We start from the raw sequence: 22,221 nt of genomic DNA, 5'->3' as shown, positions 1-22,221 counted from the left end.
CTGAGTTTATGTAAATATGAATGCTAGTATGTGGTTGACTGTGTCACATGTCTATGTACTCTGTATGTAAAATGCAGAATGATATTTGTTAAATGCAGCGACACTGAGCCCAAGACAAAATTCCCCAAAGGGGCAATACAGTATATTCTATCATATATGTAAGTGGTTGTTCATTTCTCAGCTGATAGCTGATGTGATGCAAGAGGTTTTCCTGGATGGGATGCAGTTGATAATTTGGCAGAGTACCTCGTCAACCTCAACGGCACAATAACTGCATTATCAACCACAGAGATAGCTGACATGCCACGAACGAGTCTCCCTCCAAATATACCCTGAAACGTAAGAAGACGACCTCGCCAGGGCCGTGGAGAGCTTCCAGGAAACGTAGTGATTCTGCACCTGGCCAACAAGCAGCTGACAGGTGAACTGACCTATAGTGGATGAAGACATTACGTAATTCACATGTATCATAATTATCATTATACATGTTACTCTTAAGCAATATCACACAAGCAGAGTCATGATGTAACAGATTCTGACAGGTGGACTGCGTTATACTGTATATCATGATTCATACAACGCCTGTCCAATCAAATTAGCGGACTGGAACTGCCTGTTGTATAATATTGATTACATTGTCTTTTTCCTTCCATTCATGACCCATGGCCAGGCTGTTTCCTTCACGCTTTTGAATGAGTATCAGCAAGCAAGAAATAGGCCAAAAGACTGCAAGGGTAAAACCTCGCCCATCCCACAGTCCAAACGTACCGCCACATTAAACAACTGCTCAAAGACAGCCGGGTGATACAGGACCAGACCAACTTGGTGCTAGTTACCATCAACAACACTACAGTGTCTTCTTGGTGAGATTAGTTTTTGGCTTCATACATTCACTTTAACAGCTGCGCTTGAGAAATATAATTTATTAATTTTATTTTATTATTATTTTATTAATATTTAATTATTTTAACATAATTACATTTAACCAGGAAGGATTTGATTTAGCCATAACCTTTGCAATTGTGCTTGTCTGAAATAGTAAACGTTTTGTATGGTATTTTTTCTAGGTTGCATGAAAGACAGAAGAGAACAGACTCATTACTGCAAGGAGTGCAGCTTCCCCAGATGGTCTCTGTGGCTAAGGATTTCCTGCCAAAAGCAAGAGAGCCCCATTCTGCAGAAGTCATGAAGTTTAAGGAGCCAGTAAATCAGGAGGGCGAGGCAGTGATACGCCCGCACCACAGCGTCAGAACTGGCTCGGCACAGCACTGTCCTCCTGGGTCGTATGCGTGGCCTGGTTCTTCTGCCTCATCCTCATACCAGCAGGGTCATCTGCCACCAGCCCCATCTCCTGCCTGGTCCTCATATGAGCTGAGTCAACAACCACCAGCCCTATACCCTGACTGATCCTCACAGCCACCTCCACTCCCTCTCAGCAATACTACCCTTCAGCCTCGTTTCATCAGTACAATATATCACCAACGGCAACAGCATCATCATCAGATTAGTCATCAGTCCACTTGAATTGTCACCGAAAATGGAGACAGCAAAAGGCAGCACTTGAAGACCAGGAGCAAGTGGCAAAAGGGGAGCCACCAAAAAAGCGGGCTGTCATTATCAGTGTAGAACATGTGGTCAGTCCAAAAGCAAAAGCACTGGCCAGACCCAGATGAAGGGAAACTGGTTCTGTCCGGCATCTGGACAGACCATCACAGAGTGGAAAGAGACTCTTGATAAGCAGTAAAAGTTGTCTTTAAGAATAAGAATTAGGCAAATTACTTACTAGTTTTTAGTTTATCAGTGTGTCAGTGTCAGTTTGAGAAGAATGTGAACTATACTTTTTTTAATTGTTATTTAATTGAATATGTTTGTGAGAAATGTATTCAGTCAAAAGATGTTCATCGGTTTCAACATGAAAATTGGATACATACACACTGAGTAACATATTAGCATGAAAGATGTCTTGTTAGAGAAATCAGACACTCATGCACTAAGAACATTACTGAGCACAGCAAGTGCACAAGCATGTATGTGTGGACAAACAGGCAGCAAGACACCATATTAACACATCTCTGACTGTAGTGGCCGGCATAGTTGAGTCAGCCTTTGGACAATGCAACACATAAATAAGTAGGGTGTCCTGAGCATGCTGTGTGTTTTTGGAAGCCATGTTTTCAAAACTCTCAGCTTCTCTGTTTGCATATTTGCTTGCCTGTTGCACGTCATCACTGCTATTGTGACTTCTTATCAGCTCTGACAATCACTTCACGATGGTCCTGCAGAGGTGTGTCAATATATGAAGGAAAAAATAGGGAAAGTAGTGTTGGTAATGTTGAAGGAACAAAATCAGGTGCTCTTCAAGAATAGGTGTGTCAATATATTTTGTCGACACACAACAAACAGCACAAGCTTTGTGAAAGTAATGCTGAAACAGTCTTTCAGAAGCAATACAAAGAATCTGAGAAGCATGTTTACCTGTCGATTTGTTACTTCTATGAAAACAAGTAGATAAGTTTTGTGAAGAAAGGTTAAAAGTGAGTGTAAAGACTGTATTGTGTTGAAATATAACAGTTTTATTTGTGTAGGAGTATGTATGGAGTCCCTCCCTTCCTCATTTAGCCTTTTGTTTTGTTGTATATGATCACATTGATAACAGGATGAATTCAACAATGGATTAAGATATTCTTGCAAATTCAGTGGTCAAGTTCAAGTTTCGCAATTGTTTTATTAAAGTCCATAATTATCTTATAAATGTTACTGTAACAGCTGCAAGAAATAGCCTAATAGGCTTCAAAGTGTATAAGGCCCACTGTGGTTCTGATTTCTTTTCATGAATAAAAACATTTCAAAAACATCCCCCTTGTGATTTTTTCACAAATCGCTCCCTGTATGTATGTATGTATGTATGTATCAGTAAGGGCAGATCATATAGATATAACAATAACAGTGAAAAACAAGATTTTGGTTTTCTTATTTCAAAACGAAAATCCGTTGGCTGCCAAGTACACAGTCCACACTAATGACAACAGCTGTATTATGTGATCTCCTGTATTGGAATTTAAAATAAATGATCACTGGAAAAAAAAACTCAGAAAGAGAAACATCAGAAAGTTAGCCTATACCAGGGACCACATATGAGCAGGTCCACAGGCCCCATCGTTACAGAAAAGATTGGTTTTCCTTCCGCACACTAAAACATGATGCTAGTTTTTTTGAAAAGCATTTTTGGATGTGAAAAATAGAATTTGTGGATGTGAATGGAGGGCCAAAACAAAGAGGAAAAAAATATGTCTGAAAAAATGTTCCTTCTCCATCTACATAACTGGAGTCCATATTTCGATACAGCAAATCAAATCTTGCATAAAGAGATAATGTGGCGCTCTATCATCGGCAGAGCAGATGGTCACACTGAGCCTGATTGCATCCTGCTACACAACACACAGACTCTGAACAACAATCTAACTTACAAATATGAACGCAGGTCTTGTCCTGCAGCTTAGCTTGTTGAACGAGCCACCAAACAAACATTCACTGGACTTGATGATCTGTAGGGAGAAACAAACAAACAAACAAACAAACAAAAAAAACATACTCCTATGCACTCTAATCATTGCCTTGTTGCACTGCCTGTTGGCATCTACGTCCTATCGGGCCCAAACTTCAGCTTTATGGCACTTACTCGTGTTGTTGTCTCCTGACTAGATCCTTGCTTGTGTTGTATCAGTCTCATATGTACGTCGCTTTGGATAAAAGCGTCTGCTAAATGAAATGTAATGTAATGTAATGGCTACCTTATGCTTCATTCAGACCAACACAGTGATGCGGGTTCAGGGGTCTACCTGTATGGGTCAACACACGTCAGACGGTCCTTCACAACCCTCCTGTCAACCAAGGTAGGACGCTCTTCAATACCACTACTAGTAACACACTGCCTGTCCATGACTTGTAGCTCAAAAGTTTGTTAATACCGGCACTCTGACGGCCTGCAAGCTGCTGTCAATCAAACAGACACTGTCCCGCCCCTCCAGCTGGCTGAGACAAAAAGGAGTCTTTCTGATATTTCCCTTTAGACCCTTTTTCTTGGTTTCAATAACACAAAACTTTTAACAATGTATTTTTAAAAACATGTTGACATCATTTTGATGTTGGGACTTTAAGGCCTCACGTAAACCCAAGCCAGTCCCAGAATCTTCAGTGGTGAAGCTTAGCCTTATTTTGTCTTTTGTTGATTCTCCTCCACAGTTGGTCAAACCATAGTAACATCCTTAGATTCCTGATAATTAATGTCAGCACTGACTGTTATGTGGGTCAGATCTCGTTCAGTTTCCTCTGCAGGCCTGGGCTCCACTGGCTGCTGACCTGAGGCTGAGGGGAAGGGGAAACCGTCCAGAGGAGCGTGCTCTATCCTGCACAGGCTGTCCTCGCTGTCGCTGTTATACCCGGGATTGGAGCCGCTGAAAAGGCAGCGGCTGGGCCAGGCCTCATCTAATACCAGACTGGGCTTGTGATGTGCCATCTGAACATCCTCTGTTTGAACAGCCTTCTCCATCTGCCAGCCACTGACCGGGCCCTCCACATCCTCCACCATGCTTGGCTCCACCTTGCGGAAAGTATGGCGGGCGTACAGGCCGATGCAGAACATCTCCACAATCACACAGTAGTGGTAGATCACTAAGCACAAGCACAAGACACACATTTCAAGGGTTGGAAGGCCACTATCCATCTCCAAAGTCACTATGTGTACAAAGATAGTTATTTAAAAACAAAACAAAACAAAAAAAAAAAACTACATTTCCCATAATGCCTTTTGAGAACCAGGCAACAAGAAGTATCAAGAAAGTATTAGGCCACTTATGAATGGCTGCACTTTTTTCACACTGCTATATCAGTGCTTTATTTGAACATGCATTTGCTATGGTACTCAGGTCTTGATGCAAACATACACTGTAGATATTTCATGTTTTTGTCTTGATGCTTTCATGTCTGATGCTGAGAGAAAAAAAAACATTTATACAAAACCATTAACGAAAACCAGTGATTCAGGTTATACATTATTAGAGCAGAGCTGTTCTGAACTCAAATATATTTATATTGCTTTACTAATTATAATGTAGGTTTACTGCAGCTGCTGAGCATTAAAAAAGTGAGATCAGAATTTTCCTGACTGACTGACTGAGTCAGTACTGAGCGTCATCAAACAGAGGCTCTGGATCTGGGGTCCTGGGTCCATTCAGTAATCAATTCATGACAGAAGTTACAACTAATTCCATCTTATTTTAAACTGTTTAGACCCTCCTACTATTGAAACATGTAAAACAGACCTGATACAAAGAACAGGGCAGTACAACAGCTGCAGTGCTGAAAATGATGAAGAGAACAAAAAATTTAAATCCAGGCCATTTTTTTTACTTTTTTCCTCTTTTTCATGTTCAGTCTCAGTAAAACCAAGCTGAATATATTCTGTGTCAGTTTTGATCAACCTGTCTTGGAACAGCTTTTTCTCTATCTCTGGAAAGATCGCTTCAGTCAACGGACATGCAAGGCGATGGTCACATGACCCACAAAGCCAGCATTGATAGGTCACCTGTACTCTAAAGAAGTGGTTCTTCAAAATGACAGCATTGTTCTGGAAACTTGCTACTTTTCAAAGTTGACCAAAATGCTCGCAACCCACTTAGAATGAACCAGCGGTCCACTTTAGAACCACAACCCACCAGTTGGGAACCAGTGTCCTAAACTACAGGTAGAATAATAAACATGACTGGAGACTGGTTCTGGAAGAGGACATTGTGTACAGTGACTTACGCTGGGACCTTGCCAGGACAGAGAAGGGTGGTGTACAGGGGACAACCTCCAGAGCACCCATGGTCTCCAAGATGCCACTCTGCAGGCCGCACAGCACCAACACCAGGATGATGCAGATGAACTTGGCTCTCAGTCCGTAGCCATGTAAAGCACTCTTGGTGGCTTTGTAAAACAGAAGATGGCCGTAGAAGGACACAAAGGTTGACACACATATGATACCGTTCACATACAGGTTGGGGTCGACCGAATCCACCTGCAGAATAAGACGATGGTTGCACTGATTTTATCCTTCAGCTCATCCGGTGCTGTACAGTCAGCCTACTCAGACAGAGGATTTCAATTTTGTTTGTTTAAATGAAATTAAGATTTGTGTGAACAATGAATAAAGAGCCAGATGGATCTACCTTCGCCTGTTGACACGAATGCACTCATGTAAACCCACACTCACAATAATGATAATAATAGTTTGTTAATCTTACTATTGATCTGCTAATTGTTTTCTCGATTAATCGATTGGTCTATAAGACATCAGACAACAGGCACTTGGAGCACAAAGTGACATCATTTTCTTTTGTCTAATAAACATTCACACAAACTGAAAAGTATTCAGTTTACAAGGATGTGAGAACAAAAGAGCAGCAAAGTCTCACATTTAACAAATCAAATCTTTGAATTTTTTTTTTTTTTTGAAAAAAACTGCTTAAACTAATTATCAATTGTCAAGAATAATGTATTGCATGTGGCCTGCTTCTCCCTGATCCCAATGAACCAACTGTCTAACCTCTTCACCTCTGTCAGTCTCTCCATACATTGAAAGTGACCCACAGGATGTTTTCTTCTGAATGAACTTCACTCAGTCATGCTTCAAAGCATGCCATGAAACCAAATAACACACTCCCAAGACTATTTTCCTCCAAAATCTGCATAAACTCTGAGGTCTCAGACAACCTACTTCTGATATGGAGAGCAGAACTTGTTCATTTTACTAAAACTAGTGAAGTGCTGCAACTGTCATACATGTTAACTAGTGACATTTTATCACATCACTAGTTGAACTGGTTGCACGTACATGTCAACTAGTGAGCAGTTTTTTCAAACTAGTAAGATGAAAATGTCAACTAATGTGACAAAACGCATGTTAAACAAATGTCTCACTAGTTGCGCACAATTGCCCACTAGTGCTGAGCGACTGAGCGTAATTATGGAAAGCCGTTTGAGCATTTTGATATCAGAAGGAAGTTTCCTCTACTAGTTTCATCTTTGGCAGCACTAGTTGGATATTTGGCTGTACTAATAAAACTAACAAAAACTCTTACCAGTTACGCCTTTTCAGCAACTAGTCGCACTTTTGACTAACTAGTTCCAGTAAAAGCCTTACCAGTTACACCGAGCGCTGCACTGGCATCAAAGTCCCAACTAGTCAGCTTTTTCATGCACTAGTGGCCCACTGGACCGAACTAGTAAAGCTCAAAGTCTGACTTGTTAATTAGTGAGCTGCAAAAGCTCTGACATGTTAACTAGTCAAGCACATATTCACCTTATTAGTTAATTAGTGGCCTACAATTTTCTGCACTAGTCAACTAGTGACAAGTAAGAGTTTTGGTTCAACCAGCGCTGACAAAGACCGAACTAGTGGAGGAAACTGACGTCTGATACCAAGGATATGGAATAAATGCTCAAACACTACTAGTAGTAGTATTATATATAAATATTTTAATGTAATAAAACACTAAAAACAATATAATGTGATTTAACAACCATGAGAACACAGGAGATGCTCAAAGGTTGTGTTGTGAATGAATGACTCACATCTCCGTAGTCGTACTGTTCGTCTGTCCACAGGACCAGAGTGACAAAGAACAGGATGCTGCGGACGACAGAGAGCTGCAGCACAGCGACCATCATCCAGCTGCGGCTGCTGCTGCACACGACAGAAGAGGAGAAGCTTTAACACGTGAGCAGCGTGTCAGGTCACATTTCTCTTACAGACTTCACACGGTCACACAACTCTGAGGACGGATACCAACGCAGCTGTACATTTACTCAAGTACAACTTTAAGGTATTTGTACTTTGAGTTTTTCCATTGTATGATACCTCTACTGCACAACATAACATATAAGCTCACAAATGACAACTGTATCGTTAAAGATGAAAGCAGCTGTTTAACCTTTTAGTCTCATGAGCTCTTGTTTAAAGTCAGTGTGTAGTTGTGTCTTGTGTGTAGTTGTGTGTCTTGTGTGTAGTTGTGAGTCTTGTGTGTAGTTGTGTGTCTTGTGTGTAGTTGTGTGTCTTGTGTGTAGTTGTCTTGTCATATTTCAGATGTCTGAGTAGTTCAAACTAGCTTCACCTTGAAAAACCACAACAGCAAAATGCTGCTAACACATTGATGCATCAGTGTCAATAATGTAATTAAATGAAATGCATGACTTTACTGCAGACCAAATACTTTTACTGTTAATACTTGAAGTAAATTCAGCTGATGATACTTCTGTACTTTTATTTTAAGTGGCAGTCTCAAAGACCTCCGTTTCCTTCTCTTTGGCGGCACCACATGGCAATAAACGGTAATTGCAGGTGTGTTATTCTTTTGTGTGAATAACATTAACAAATTACTCTCACTGGTTTTAATTGCACTTACAGTAACATAACGAGTTGCAAGTACTTCACCTGGTTCACTGTTCTCTGCTTATCATCATCATCATTATTATTATTATTATTATTATTATTATTATTATTATTATTATTATTATTATTATTATTATTATTATTAGTGGATCTAGATTGAGGATGATGATGATGTTGATTTTTTGTACAACTGAAATTGAATCTCTTCACTCTGTTCACCTACTTCTCTTTCCTTTCCGTTCTTACTCACTTATGTTTATGTTTTGTTATGTTTTATTCTGTTATGTACCATTAATCTCTTCATCCCAACCGTATCTATATGATGGAACCACCTCGGGCTGGGCTCTGGTGGCTGGAGGGGCTTGGAAGGCCTCAGGGACTGGACCTGATCCCCGCTAAGCCCCTCTCCAGATAGAAAGCTGCTGTTCAGACCCAGTTGAATAGACCCCTCCTGTAGGGGCGGGGGCTGTTCTAAAGGGATCTGACCTCCAACAGGCTATCCACCTCCTGTGGTGGCGGCATAAAGCAGGGGAGAGCAAAGAAATCAAGGACAAACAAGTAAATAAGCATTAAAAGGAAGGGGAAACCAAAATAAATATATAAAACTCTCCTCCGCCCCAGCTGTCCTGACCTGGCCCGCTCCGAATCCACCCCAGCACCTCTTTGACCTTGGAGCCCAACCAGAGGTGCCCGCCAATAGCACTGTAGCTACATTATCTTTTTTTTATTATTATTAATTAATTAATTTTTCTCTTTCTTCCTTTGGTTAATTCTGTCTCCCCTCTTTCACACTTGTTTGCTCTTTTGCTGTTTTTGTTGCTGCTGTTTTTTCTCTCTTTGTGTATCTGTTTGAGTGTAGTTTTCTCTATTGTCTTGTGCTCCATCATATGATACTTGTTTTTATATAAAAAAAAAAAGACAATAAGAGAAAGCTTTAAAAAAAAAAAAAAAAAAGAAGAAGAACACACAAGCGAATGAACAGTGAGTCTGTTGTGTCAGTTTGCATGGCGGGAAAGTCGCCACAGACACCCGGTTCATAATAATCATACTCTTTGAGAATACTGCAAATGCCAAGGCTCATCAGTCACCAGTGTGACATCATTCGGTGACAGATAGTGACTTAACAGACGTGTATTTAAATGAAAATCTTCAGAGATCTTCGAGACTGCCACTTTAAGTAGGGTTTTAAATGCAGGACTTTTACATGTGATAGAGTATTTTCACATTGTGGTATTGCTACTTTTATCTAAGTAAAGGATCTCAGTACTTCTTACACCACTAGTAATAGATCACTGCAGCACTAACAACCACTAACACAGTGAGGTCAGTATCAGTGATGGCCACTGGGGTTAAAACTTCTACTGAAATCAACTTCATTAAATCCAAAATGCAGTGAAGGTGTAGGTGGTATAAAAACGTCTCCATGTGTACCTGTTGACAGCCACCATAGGGAGGCAGCAGCAGCAGCAACAGGGGAAAGGATCAGGAGACACCTGCTGTCCAGACAGAGCAGCCAGCATACGATTTTTCCCCCCAAAGAAGTCTGTGATCAGTCCCATGAATTTCAGCAAGGTGATGGAGTGATATCTGCCCAGACATACACGTTCAGACAGCGGCAGCAACATACAGCTCATTCTCATTATTGTCTCTCATTAGTCTTTTACATTTACATCAAGACTCACAGTGAAGCGATGAAATTACACAGCGAGGAAGAGCGCGGCACATACAGCGCTATAAGGGAGGTCAAGGCAAATACCTGTGATAAAAGGAACATTCAAAGAGTGACACACTGGCCCTTTGGAACAAAACAAATAAAACTCAAGATATTTCATATTTTAAAACTTTCTCTGACACAATCCCAGCTGCAGGCGGGGATGAGTAGGTTGAATTTACCGGGTACATCCCTAATATCCACAGGTAGAGCCGTTTCCGTCTGGAGGACATAACATGGCGCAGGAAGAAGCCCACCTCCTCCAGAAACACCCCAAGTAAGATGACAGCCAGGCCGGCCGGGATGAGGAAGAGCCACAGCTCATCTTTAATGGCTGAGAAAAGACACAAGTCCCACAGTCTGATCAGAAAGTACACACGTCAAACATTTAAAGCTACTATGTCTAACTTTAGTGAGTGTCTGAGTGGTCGACACAGTTATTTACCTGCTGGGAAAATGCTTAAACAGTGGGACATCAGACGTTGTGGTTTATGTAGATTTGTTGAGCAAGAAGAAGAGTCGAGGTGACAGAATATGATCAAAATATGTAAGTTTGCACTACGATATTCTCTCCAACTATCGATGCAGCTGCTTTACTGCATTTAGTTCTTTTCATAACAGTGTTATATTTTCTGTATTTTACACTATTGATGGTCAGAATCATTCTTTATTTTAGTGGCATATTCAGTATAAACTTCCCAGTTGCAGATCTCTAGAAATGATTTGTTAAAAATGCTAAACAACGTTGATTTAAACAGATTTGATTTGTAGTGACATCTAGTAAAACCTGATTCATTCAAAATATTGTTTTGTCTGTACAGAATCCTTCTGTATACAAACATGTAAGGACACTGGCATGTTATTCAACCATTATTACTCATCACACTTATTACTGTTAAGATAAGATTTAAGATGAAGACAGAGACATGTGCTTAGTAAAAGCAGAACGCTGAAACCAAAGCCAAGTAGAATCGACACTGGGATTATTTATCATTATTCTTTATTAATGTCAGCTCCTTTTAGCATTCAGCTACTCAGTTCAGAGCTTTACTTACCGCTGAAGATTTCTGATGACAGCGGGATCTCAGGCCTAATCCAGCTGCAGTTGGCTCCTCTTCCCATTCTCTATGAAATGCCGCACAACAAACCAGTTCAACTTCAGCCGACTGACTGACACAGTGACAAACTAAAGCTTGTGAGGAGATGAGAGGCCACAGTGTTTGCAACGTTTCCACAGCCGTTTGTCCCGTCATTTCCGTGTTGACCTGAACCATTCCTGTCTGACTGTCACCATTAATGATTGACTAGATGCAGGTAAGAGGACAGGTGGGGGATCCAAGTCCGTCCTGCAACAGGCTAGGTGTTCATCTTAGAGAGACTACTCAGAACACGCTTAGTCAAAGCTGCACTAATTACTGTAATATTCTTCCATTAAGCGTTTTAGTCGCTCTGATCAGCCTGCAGACTACCAAACAGAGAGAAGCACCTGCTCTGCAATCTGCAAAGTCATTGGCAATTCTCGCTGTCTTACCTTTGAAATGTAGTATAATAGAAGAACAAAGTAGCATAAAAAAAAGACAAACTCAAACCTCAAAAACTATTCTGTCAGCCCTTTGAGAATAATCAACTGTTCTCTGTGGACATGATATCATTTCATGTACAATTTATAAAGCGTTTATAAACGCCACCAGACATCGTTCTAAACGTCTGGTGGCGTTTGATAATGATCTCCGTCCTGTGATTTTAACAGCCAATAAATGTGAATGGTAATCAACCAATCAATAAAGAAGAAGGGCAGACCACACTGATCAAGCACTGATCTCCTTTGCTGTTTGTTTGGGATTATATTATTATTTATTTATTTATACATATGATTGTGTTGTAACGTCCCTCAATAAGCAGGCGATGAGACGTTGGCTGGTTTCACTGCGACTTTATTGTGCACAGTATGACAGGCTACTGTGAGCCGTAGCCAACGTCATAATAACAAAGACTCTACAATAAGCTCTACACTAACCTCTCGCATCACTCCTGTGAACCCTGGCAGGAAGAACAACAACCCCCCCCATCTCTCAGCCAGTTACAGGTGCACTATCTCCTGCGCTCTCTGTCAGGTAGCCGACGTGACAGACACGTTTCACAACATGTTCACCGACTCTGGAAATATCAGTGCTTCAACTCAACAGACCATCTGTCTGAACTGAACTAATGTTTCTTACAGTAACACTCATAACAGTTAAACACTCACATGAACACAGTCCGTTACAGTGTGTTCAGATATGTGAAGCAGAGTGTAGTTAAATCAGCCATTTAATAGGTAACAGATTCATTCATGCTTGTTAACAGTGATAAACCAGCTTGTCTGCTGTTACTGTAACATTCCTGAAGGTGGCAGCAGAGGAACATAAATGTAAAATAAAAAAACTTGCATGGGATTAAATGACATCTTTTCTACTAATCCATTCTAGTTTTGGTATAATACTGTAGATATTGATGTTATAGAGTGTTATTGATATTGTAAAAAGGTACACAGTCATTTTAATTTATTTTATTTCATTTGTAAGTTTATTTTATTATGATTGTATCACTATACGACCACAATGTAAAGTCTTTCAAGCCAACATAGTAACCTACAGCAGAGAAGGATTTTCATGGTGTTGTGGGAGCAAGCTGTGCTGATCCGTCTGTCCGTCCTCCTGAACTGACTGGTTGTGTGTCTCATTATAGAATAAAAGACTTGAATCACCCTGACTCCTGTGCCATAGATGCTCATGACATATTGTTTTACAGCAAGCCCTCCTGATGTATGAACACAACAGGCCTACCGACTGTAGAGTGTAATCTATTTCTTCACCATAAGATGGCGTCTGATGTAACACGAGCGTTACTGGTTAGAATGAAGGGCTGGAATCAACGTCTACACCGAGCACTGTGTTTCCAATACTTACAACAAATCATTATTTTAGTGTACAGCAAGACTCTTCATGTATAAACACAATACTGATTCTATTTTTGAGAGTGGTGGAAGATATGTCTTCACCAGAAGATGGAATAATCCAAAACGGGGGAAAAACTCAAGACAGAGACTCATCAGCCAGACATTTCTCCGTTCTCTGTTAAAGAGCGGCTGAGATTGACACTAAAATAAGAACTGCTGGCAGCCCTTTTGATAGACGAGTATTTTCTTTGTGTTGAGGAGCTGCAGCATTTATTAACTGACACACAGTCTGTACTCTACATTTACTGCCTTATTGACAACTTACTGCTAAACTTCTTTTCTCCACTTGTGTTCACGTCACGTTTCTGCCGCTCGCTCTCTGCACTCGCTCAACCACACACACACACACACGCATATTTACACACACACACACACACGCACACACACACACACACACACACACACACACGCTGCCTTATTCCCTAACGTAGCTACGCTACTCTTGTACCTTTCACGTAGACGTCCTTTGAAGAACGAAGAGAGGGAGGATGACTAAAAAGAATCCACAATAACGTAGAGTGTGAGTGAAATCATTAGTAGCCTGTTGATATTAATGATCGTCTGATATTTTAGCAGCGGCGCTCATCATTTAGCAGCGGTGGAGCGCCGCTGCTGAATGAATATAGTGGAAACACTGGAACCAGGTGAAGTGAAGATAAGGTGTTACTGGAGGCTGATGGGTGTTTTTCCTGATGACTGCATGATTCCAGACAGAAAGTTTAGAAGAATAATGGACTTGGTTTCAAAGCCACACTCCACACTTTGGTGTGGAACATTTTGGGTTTAATGAATGAGAGAGAAGAGTCCATTAACATGAACGAGCCAGTATGTCAACTTGGCAGTATGTTGCCTGTTAAGGGTTGAATGACTCTATACTCCTGTGCCAAATGTTTAATAGTAACAGGAAAAGAAAAAAGGCCAAATGTGTACTGTGCCGGGGATTTGACAAATCATTTGAAATGCTGGTTAACTGCATTAGAATTGAATAGTTTCGATGAGTTGTGTGATCTGGCGGTCTTGAACAGTTCTAGTTATATTAACAAACACAGATTCAACGTAAGGCAGATGTTCTGTATGACATGACAAACTCAGATTTGTCCCCCGTTTTAGGTTGATGTAAATCAGCATTTAGCCGTCATAGAAAAAAGGGTCAAAGTGATATTAAGTTGTGTGAAAGTTGGGTATTCATTAAAGGCAGACATTGAAGCAATATCACTTTTATTGGAGATTTATGTTAAAAAAGAATCAAAAGTTCTAAGCACGCCACTTTAAGGTGCTGCCCATTTAAATTCCCCAAACTTCATAGTTATCAAGCATGTGTTTGTTTGTTTGTTCAGGTAATCAACTGAAGAAGCACCTCAACCCCAACACATTTGTGTTTGGAGCTCTGAACAAACTGGAAAAGGAGGAAAACACTTAGATGTGACTCTTTCTATCGTGTCGTCTTTAGTCAAACTGCATTAAACTGAATCAAAGCCCGGCGTTTCTGCCAACACCTCTGTTAAACTGACGGTCAGACCCATTCAAAGCATCCTATTGGATGATCACTTCCCTCAGCAATCAGGCTGCTGTCATCTGTGTCACCTGCAGCTCCACCTGTCTTCACTTTGCAAGTAATCAGTACCATCTTGTGATCTACCTCACTGTCAAACAGTGGCTCCTACGATGCATTTTACACAAAATCCAAGAACCTTTGAGAACGTAGAGTCCATGTAGCAATAATGTTTCATTTATGTGTCCAAATACTTCCTGTTTTAAAAGCCATAAATCCAGATTTCCACCTCATTTTAAATCGCTTGTGTTTAAATCTGCATAATACTGTTTGAATAAAGAAGAGACGAGTCCAGTCTGTTTGCTTTCCAGGCTGCTCAAACAATCACCAAAGCATCACAGTTGAACTTCTACAGAGGACAAAACAAGGCCAGTGAAAATAAAAACTTCGGTACACTTTCTAGTGTAGAGCGCACCAATATAGGTATAATACTAGCCGTAGTGAAAATTCAAAGACATGGTGCTTTTGGATCTACGTCCATTCAGTGTGTGGAATTTGTATTTAATAGATGGACTTGTGATTGTGTGCAACACCTATGATAACAAAATCCTCATGTCACAACCGTCCTTACAGTTTTTGTTGTTTTCATGGTTTGGGGCAGGCTGAGGGGTGTTCCACCACTGCGGCTTATATGAGTCCCAGCTTAGTAACCATGGTAACCATGGTAACTTAGTCAGCAGAACCAGCTGCTCTGTGTTAACGGTCAAGCTTAATTCAGCTGCGTGTTAAAAAATGTCCGACAGACGGAAACAGACTGTCAAAAACTACGTAAATCTATTTCTGTACTTTACTCACAGTTACAGTGATCAGCTGTTTATATGGATCAAAAAGCTCTGAGACAGAATCATTCATATACAACATTTATGCTGTTTAAATGAGTTGCCTGTAGAAATCAAGTAGAAATCAAGCAGTCCGCCTACAGTGTTCATTTTGGGTCTCTTCATACATGACAACATGTGGAAAAACATTTTAAACCACGTAAATCTATTTCTGTACTTGACTCCCATCATAAGCGGCTGCTGCTGCGTGAACACTGACATCATGACGGAGACAGGAAGTCATTTTCTCTCAATGACCAACAATGTCTCCTGGAAGATTATGACAATTAAAGGGGGGAAGAAATTGAAGCAAAATTCACCGCTCTCTTCTCCTGTTCTGCCGTCGGGAAAAGAAGGAACTTGTCGCTGGCAAAAGTCAGAACCTGCTGCTTCTAAAATGCTCCCGATGCGTTTGAAACAGCTGTACTGTATCATGAAACAGTCAATAACATTCAGTAACTCTGTATTCATGCAGGCTAATAAATATACAAATGTCAGTTAGATGGTATTCTGCATGAGAAATAAAGAAAAAGAAAAGGTTGTGATATTATAGTGATGTTTGACCCAGACAGACGTGATCACTAAGCGGTTTCTACTGTATTTATATCTTTCTACAGTTTCTTTATCTCCAACTGCAACTTCATTTAACTTTCATTGACGCTTGTTAACGGACGTTTTGTGAAAGAGAAAATATATCAAAGAGCTTGATAATGTTGGAAAGTTGGTTGTCTGAAGTTGTGTACACCATTATTTTAACTATACATGTGATATTATCTAGTCTAGTGATAATATAACCACACTGATCTGAAGGGCAACACTACTGAATGTTCATTTATTAACAAATAAAGATAAAACCATCAACAGGGACAAGTGCTGCTCTTCACTTTCTCCACCCAGACTCATCAAGCCGGATGCGGTGATTGAACCGTCAACCTTCTGGTGATAAGTTCACTCCTCTAACATCAGTTTAGTGCCGAGTCGTCTCCTTCACCTTGTTAACTGCAGTAGTTTTGCCCTTTTTGGTGAAAACTCCTTTATATTCTTCATATAGTTTCATCAGCAGGTTTGTTCTGCTGCTCTAGTTTTCTCTTCTTTTTGTGACATAATATCGTCTTTTCTACAATCGACTGTTCTGGGCTGCTTATGTCCTCTGTGCACGCGCACAAGCTTATTCCAGTCTGGCTGGACTTAACGTCGACTGGACGCATCTAAGCTGCGTTAGAGGAAGGACTTGATCCTCAAGTGAAAGCTGACGTTAATTCTAGCCAGACTTTTTCCAGTAAGCACAGCGTCCTTTAGCTGCGTTGATGGAACAACTCTGGACTGAAACTGAAATATGTTATGTTAACTTTTAGCATTTTTATCCTCTATCATGCTGTGTCAAAACATTCATCATTACTTTATTTAGGTTTTATATTTTGTCTTCTCGTGCTCTGTGGAGCCTCATTGTTGTCTTGTTCTGTGTCTTTTCTATTGTGTGTGTTTTTGTGTGTGTAAGTGTGTATTTTTTGTGACTAACCATACTGCTGCTATTTTGAGGTTTGTAGTAACTGATTAAGTTAATAATCTGGCATTTAGCAGTGTTTGAAATCCACATATTGAATTCAATGAAATCAAAGAAGAGAAAGAGATTAACCGAGAGGATTCTGGCTCTAATTCACAGACTGAGAAACCACTTGAGATCTGAAACTTTGATAGAAGCGTATGTGTGATGTGCTGTGGTTGATGTTGTTGACAACGGTCGCTTAGATGCCACTGTACCATGTACTAGTTTTTAACTTTGTCAGTTAGAGCTGTTGCTTAACAAATGCGCACCTGTGTAGACTCTCAGGAAACAGGAGCATCACGTGCTTTGTGCATGCACACTTCATGCATCGTGAGAACAGCCTTACTGCTGCTAGCCTGCTGCTCATATCTTTATTGTTGATTTTAACTCATTTTAATTCATTGTTTGTTTCTGTATAAATCAAGATTATTATGATTTGTATTTGCCTTTAATCACATGAATCAGGGGATATCATTAAAACATTTTTTCTACTTCTTCACCCTATCTGTTATGAGATTTTACTGTTTTAGATCCTTGAAATGTTAAATATTTGATGTCTGTTATTGTTAATGAAATCGTTATATTCCTGGAGCTTTTAATGATGGTACAGTTTTTTGGTAGATCTAAGAAGACCATATATGGAAGAAACAGGAAGTGTGTCAGGTGCCTTACCTGCTGATTGCTAATCAGGAGCCACCTGTGGCAGGTGAGTTGATATATAGGGTGAAAAAGTCTGTCAGTTGTTGCCCTGAGAAAGGTCGGTAGAGCTGAAACATTGGTCCCTGAAACAAATAATATTTGATGAAAAGATGGCTGCTATAGTTCATCATTGCATCAATGATCGGTGTGACTACTACTGCAATGTATGTCAGACTGCCACAGCCATCCAGGCAAATCTGTAAAATGTACACACTGAAAGCATATATGATCATAGCACAGTTATGAGGTGCACAAACACTCTCCAACATACAGGGTTACACCATGTAGCTGTGTGAAATCCTGTGAAAAATGTTGTAGGCTATAACTCATTCCTCAGAGACACACATCCAAAGGGGTACGTCTATTTGAAGGGGAGGTATCAGCACTGTGGAGAAGTCCAGATTATATATATATATATATGGCAGGAGAATATACTCTCCGATTACAGGCTTCTCTATAATATTGGAAAAATATACTATATGAACAGCAATATGGGTTTAGATCTAATAGGGAAACTTGGAGCTTGTGGAGGAAATATCACCTGCAATAGAAAATAAGGAATATGCAGTGGGAGTATTCATGGATCTCAAAAAGCATTTGATACAGTTGACCAGGACTTATTATCGAAGAAATCAACTATAACTGTTACTCACAAATACTGAAGGTTACTTGTGGGGTTCCCCTGGGCTCAGTGTTAGGACCATTGTTGTTTATTTTGTACATAAATAATATATGTAAGGTTTCCAAAATATTAAACTATATTTGCAGATGATACAAATGTATTTTGTCACAGTAATAATTTGGAACAACTTTTAGATACAGTGGGAAAATAACTGGAAATGCTAAAGAGTGAAACACTTAAACTAACTAACACTAATTTAACTTTATAATATTTGAGACGTGTTCAACTAACTCATACAGGAAACCCATGATGAATGATGTTGAATAGAAAGAGTTAAATTAAATTTGTTGGAGTAATATTGGATAATAAATTATGATTGAAGCCACATAAATTATATCAAAGCTAAAAGTCAATTTCAATACTATATGAAGATCCTCTAAATAAAGTTTTGTTATACACCTTATGCTGTTCCTTCATAGTCCCACATATAACTTACTGTGTGTGTATCTCAAATGTAGCTCAGTCTAAAAAAAGTTTTCATTTTAGACAAATATGTAAATACATAAAGATCGATAAATCGTTTTTAAATGTTTAAAAAGTATTCTATTCAAACCAGTTAAGTTGAATGTTTAATACAGTTCATAGTGAATTAAAAACAGGCAGATGAATAAATCTTTGTCATTGTGTTGGTGAAGTTCATGCAGTTCAAGTAGTTTGTTTGCTGTTCACATGAGAGCAGCGTGTTTATCTCACAACCTAGTCCCAGAGGACATAAAGTTGTCCATCTTAACATGTTGTTGATTTGATTGGTTGTTACCAACCTGTCAGCCAATTGTAAAGGTGGAGGGGCGGGATGTAGAGGAGACCCCGCAGAGTAAAGCCACGGGCTGGTCAGACGACGAACAGGAGCTGTGTGAAGGTTGTTTACGCTGTTGAAGACATGGACGTATAAAGAAATGACTTGTCTCTCTATCAGAATTTGATCCATTTGGTCCGATCACATTTCAAAAGCCTTGGAGCCGCACGATTGAATTGTTTCATCCCTATTCAAGTTAGCCGGAGGCCTAAACCGGAAGTAGTCGACCTGGCCGGCGACCGTTACTAGTGCGCATGCTCTATGGGCCGCACAGATGCGGAAGTTGTTGAACTTTTTTGGCTTCGTGCGTCACTGGGCAACTTTCATAGGAATGAACGGGGCCCCGCCGCCGACGCTGTATCCAATTCTCTTTGTACATCCATGGATGAAGACTGTTTATGTTCGTTGTGTTGATGGATGCAGAGTTTTACCGACGGGTAACGGACATAATAGCCACATGCAGAAGGTAAATAACCTCTGTGTATGTATTTTTTGTATCGCTTCATCACGACGTAGTGCGTGTAAAAGGTAGATGCTAATCGCGATTAGCGCATTAGCGCGCTAGTTATATTAGCACATATTTCACCGTAGTAGCAGCTAATGTTACTGTTTGTTGCTAGTATGTGTTAATGTCAATTAGTTAAAAGCTCAAAATGCACTCGACATGAGAAGTAAAGGAGCTTTAGGACGAGTTAAGTGACTGAGAACAACTGTCATGTACGTCTAATAGACGGAGGACCAGGAAACAGTCCTTGGACTCTATGGACGAGTTGATGTCTCCCGCTCAGCTTTCACTTCGTCTGGACTTGTCGCCCGCCAGCCTGTAACCTCACTCATCATTCCTCTCGTCATGCATCGCCCATGCTTCAACTCAGGGATTTGTGAGTAACAATTAACCAGTGCACCTGCTATTTTATTTTGTAGCTTGCATTTGCTAGTGCAGCGGCCATTTGTTTCAGGTCACTACGCTCCGAGCAACGACTCAGACCTGCAACGTTTGGTTTTGGTTTTAAAGGACACTGTTTTATTTTGGTTGCTGTGTGTGTGTGTGTGTGTGTGTGTGTGTGTGTGTGTGTGTGTGCGCGCGCCCTTAAATTAGGAGCTCCGTTATTGGTAAATAAGATAAAGAGAGGTCATAACTTCTGAGAAAGGTTGGAAAGCAAAAGGGAAATACATTTAAGTTTTGTGTAATAGTTTTATTTTATTAATTGGTTTAAATATTGGTTTTATTTAAAAAAATATTTTTTTATTTATTTATTTATAAAGGGGGCGTATTATGCTTTTCCATATTTTTATTTATATATATATATTATGCGTGTATTTGTGTGTCGGATGTTCATGTTAAAAGTGGCCAACGTGTCAAATAACGAGGTAAACGTATGTCGCAGTAATCCCTGTGAGCAGAAAGCAGCAGCTTCAGACTGCTCTGAACGCTGTTTCTAACTTTTTTTTTTCTACTTTCAGCCCAAGCTGACGTCAGTTCGTGACAGATTTCTTCATATGGACATCTGCTACATGCACAGCACACAAGTTTGTGTAAAAAAAACCACATAGAGAACCAAGAAGCCCACTTTTTATTAAATTTAAAGGCTCTAAAATTTAAAGATTAGGTTGAATTTAAAACGGTTCAAATCATGTATAAAGTTAAAAATCAATTGTTACCTAAAAGTATCCAAAAGTTGTTTCAAATGAGAGACAGTCAACATGACTTGTGCAATAAATGATAAGTGAGGACTAATGTAAAACATCATTGTATTACAGTCAAAGGAGTTAATTTATGGAACAGCTGCAGTGAGGAACTGAAAACATGCAGAACATTTAGTAAGTTTAAATGAACATTTAAAAATAGCATTCTTGTGCTCCTTTACACTAATAATGGTGTTGCCTTACTTGTTCGTCTTTCTGACAATCCACTCCTGCACCTGCACAAAACAAGGATATTACATTGATTAGTAAGGATAATGGCAAAAAAATCAGAAGACATTTATTAATAAACATGTAAAGTACTCTGAAGTTCCTTTGGTGCCACTTACGTCTAGCTCCAAGAGGAAACCCGGCCACCAGAACTGTTTTTATCTCAGGACAGAGATGTTTTACCGCCTTTTTGAACTTCTCATACTTCTCGACCTTCCTTTCCTCCGCATCCACCAGTGTGCATTCTGTTTTTTCAAACAGATAGTCACGTCAAGAATCAAGGCAGTGCGATCCCTGGATCATGGTGAGGTCCAGTACTCCAGTAACACTGTCTCCAGACACAAGTCTTTTTCCCTCATCACATGCCAGCCCATGTCTTCATCCTCCTTTTTAAGGTTGTCACATATTTTGTTTCGCTGGGGATTTCCTTTTGAGCTTTACACAGTTCCCAATAATATGCTGCATGGTCTCTTTTTCTTGTTCACAGAGTCTGCACTGTTGTGACTCTTTGGGCCCCCTTCCTCTTGACAGCAGTGAGAGGTTAGGGAGTGTGTTGGTACGGAGTTGCAGTGCCGTGATTAGTTCGGATTGTTTCAGCCGATGCTTCTCTGGGTCCTGGGTCCAGCTGTTGGAGATTTTGTCATTCCTGAACACAACAGTGCCCAAGCCCTGCCTCACCAATTTGCTCCAGTTGTCAAACACCCTCTCTCTCCACGCTGACGTGTTTGCCCCGCTTGTGTCGATTTGCCCTAGGTCCAGCTGACTCGTTTTCTCGGGCTTTGGGAGGGAGGCTCTGGAGATTGTTTTGGTGCAATCGTCGGTTGAGTTGTACAGAGACATCGTTCTCTTGAGCTGGATTGCCGGGATGTGTGCAGCCATTTTCGTGATGCAAAGTCCCCCATCCACACACCTGCTGTACAGCAGGCCGTCGGTGGTGAAAGGCTCCAGATGGAGCCATTTCTTCACCTGTGTGCCAATGTCCCTGTCACATTCGTCCAGCGCCGTTTGAGAGGCCGAGCTGTGGTCTACGACGTACACCATCTGTGGAATGGCGTACGTTCTCAAAAGCTTGAC

General features: G+C 40.3%; 1 protein-coding gene and 1 long non-coding RNA gene across 2 annotated transcripts; both read right to left on the bottom strand.

Annotated features, from left to right (window-relative positions):
* Positions 1–4,246: 4,246 nt before the first annotated feature.
* si:dkey-16n15.6 (organic solute transporter subunit alpha) lies at positions 4,247–11,264 on the bottom strand. The gene is made up of 7 exons (XM_042410284.1): positions 11,198–11,264; positions 10,325–10,476; positions 10,114–10,187; positions 9,863–10,018; positions 7,615–7,726; positions 5,806–6,058; positions 4,247–4,671 (listed from the first exon to the last, which is right to left on the bottom strand). The coding sequence occupies exons 1-7, from the start codon at positions 11,262–11,264 to the stop codon at positions 4,247–4,249; spliced, it is 1,239 nt and encodes a 412-aa protein (XP_042266218.1).
* Positions 11,265–12,351: 1,087 nt separating this feature from the next.
* LOC121895286 lies at positions 12,352–19,402 on the bottom strand. The gene is made up of 3 exons (XR_006095738.1): positions 19,199–19,402; positions 17,729–17,838; positions 12,352–13,459 (listed from the first exon to the last, which is right to left on the bottom strand). It is a non-coding gene; the product is annotated as an uncharacterized LOC121895286 (long non-coding RNA).
* Positions 19,403–22,221: the final 2,819 nt, after the last annotated feature.

The sequence above is a fragment of the Thunnus maccoyii genome, chromosome 4 (assembly GCF_910596095.1).
Source record: "Thunnus maccoyii chromosome 4, fThuMac1.1, whole genome shotgun sequence".
In the NCBI taxonomy this organism is placed as follows: Eukaryota; Metazoa; Chordata; class Actinopteri; order Scombriformes; family Scombridae; genus Thunnus; species Thunnus maccoyii.
The sequence above is the reverse complement of the archived record's forward strand: the minus strand, read 5'-3'. Positions and strand labels throughout refer to the sequence as shown.

What these genes read in the sequence shown, in the direction of transcription:
- si:dkey-16n15.6 (XM_042410284.1), bottom strand. Translation starts at nt 11,264, where the DNA reads ATGGGAAGAGGAGCCAACTGCAGCTGGATTAGGCCTGAGATCCCGCTG. An exon ending in GTCATCAGAAATCTTCAGCG is followed by an intron (nt 10,477 to 11,197) that starts GTAAGTAAAGCT and finishes GTCTTTTCTCAG; the next exon opens with CCATTAAAGATGAGCTGTGG. An exon ending in AACAGTACGACTACGGAGAT is followed by an intron (nt 6,059 to 7,614) that starts GTGAGTCATTCA and finishes CTTATTCTGCAG; the next exon opens with GTGGATTCGGTCGACCCCAA.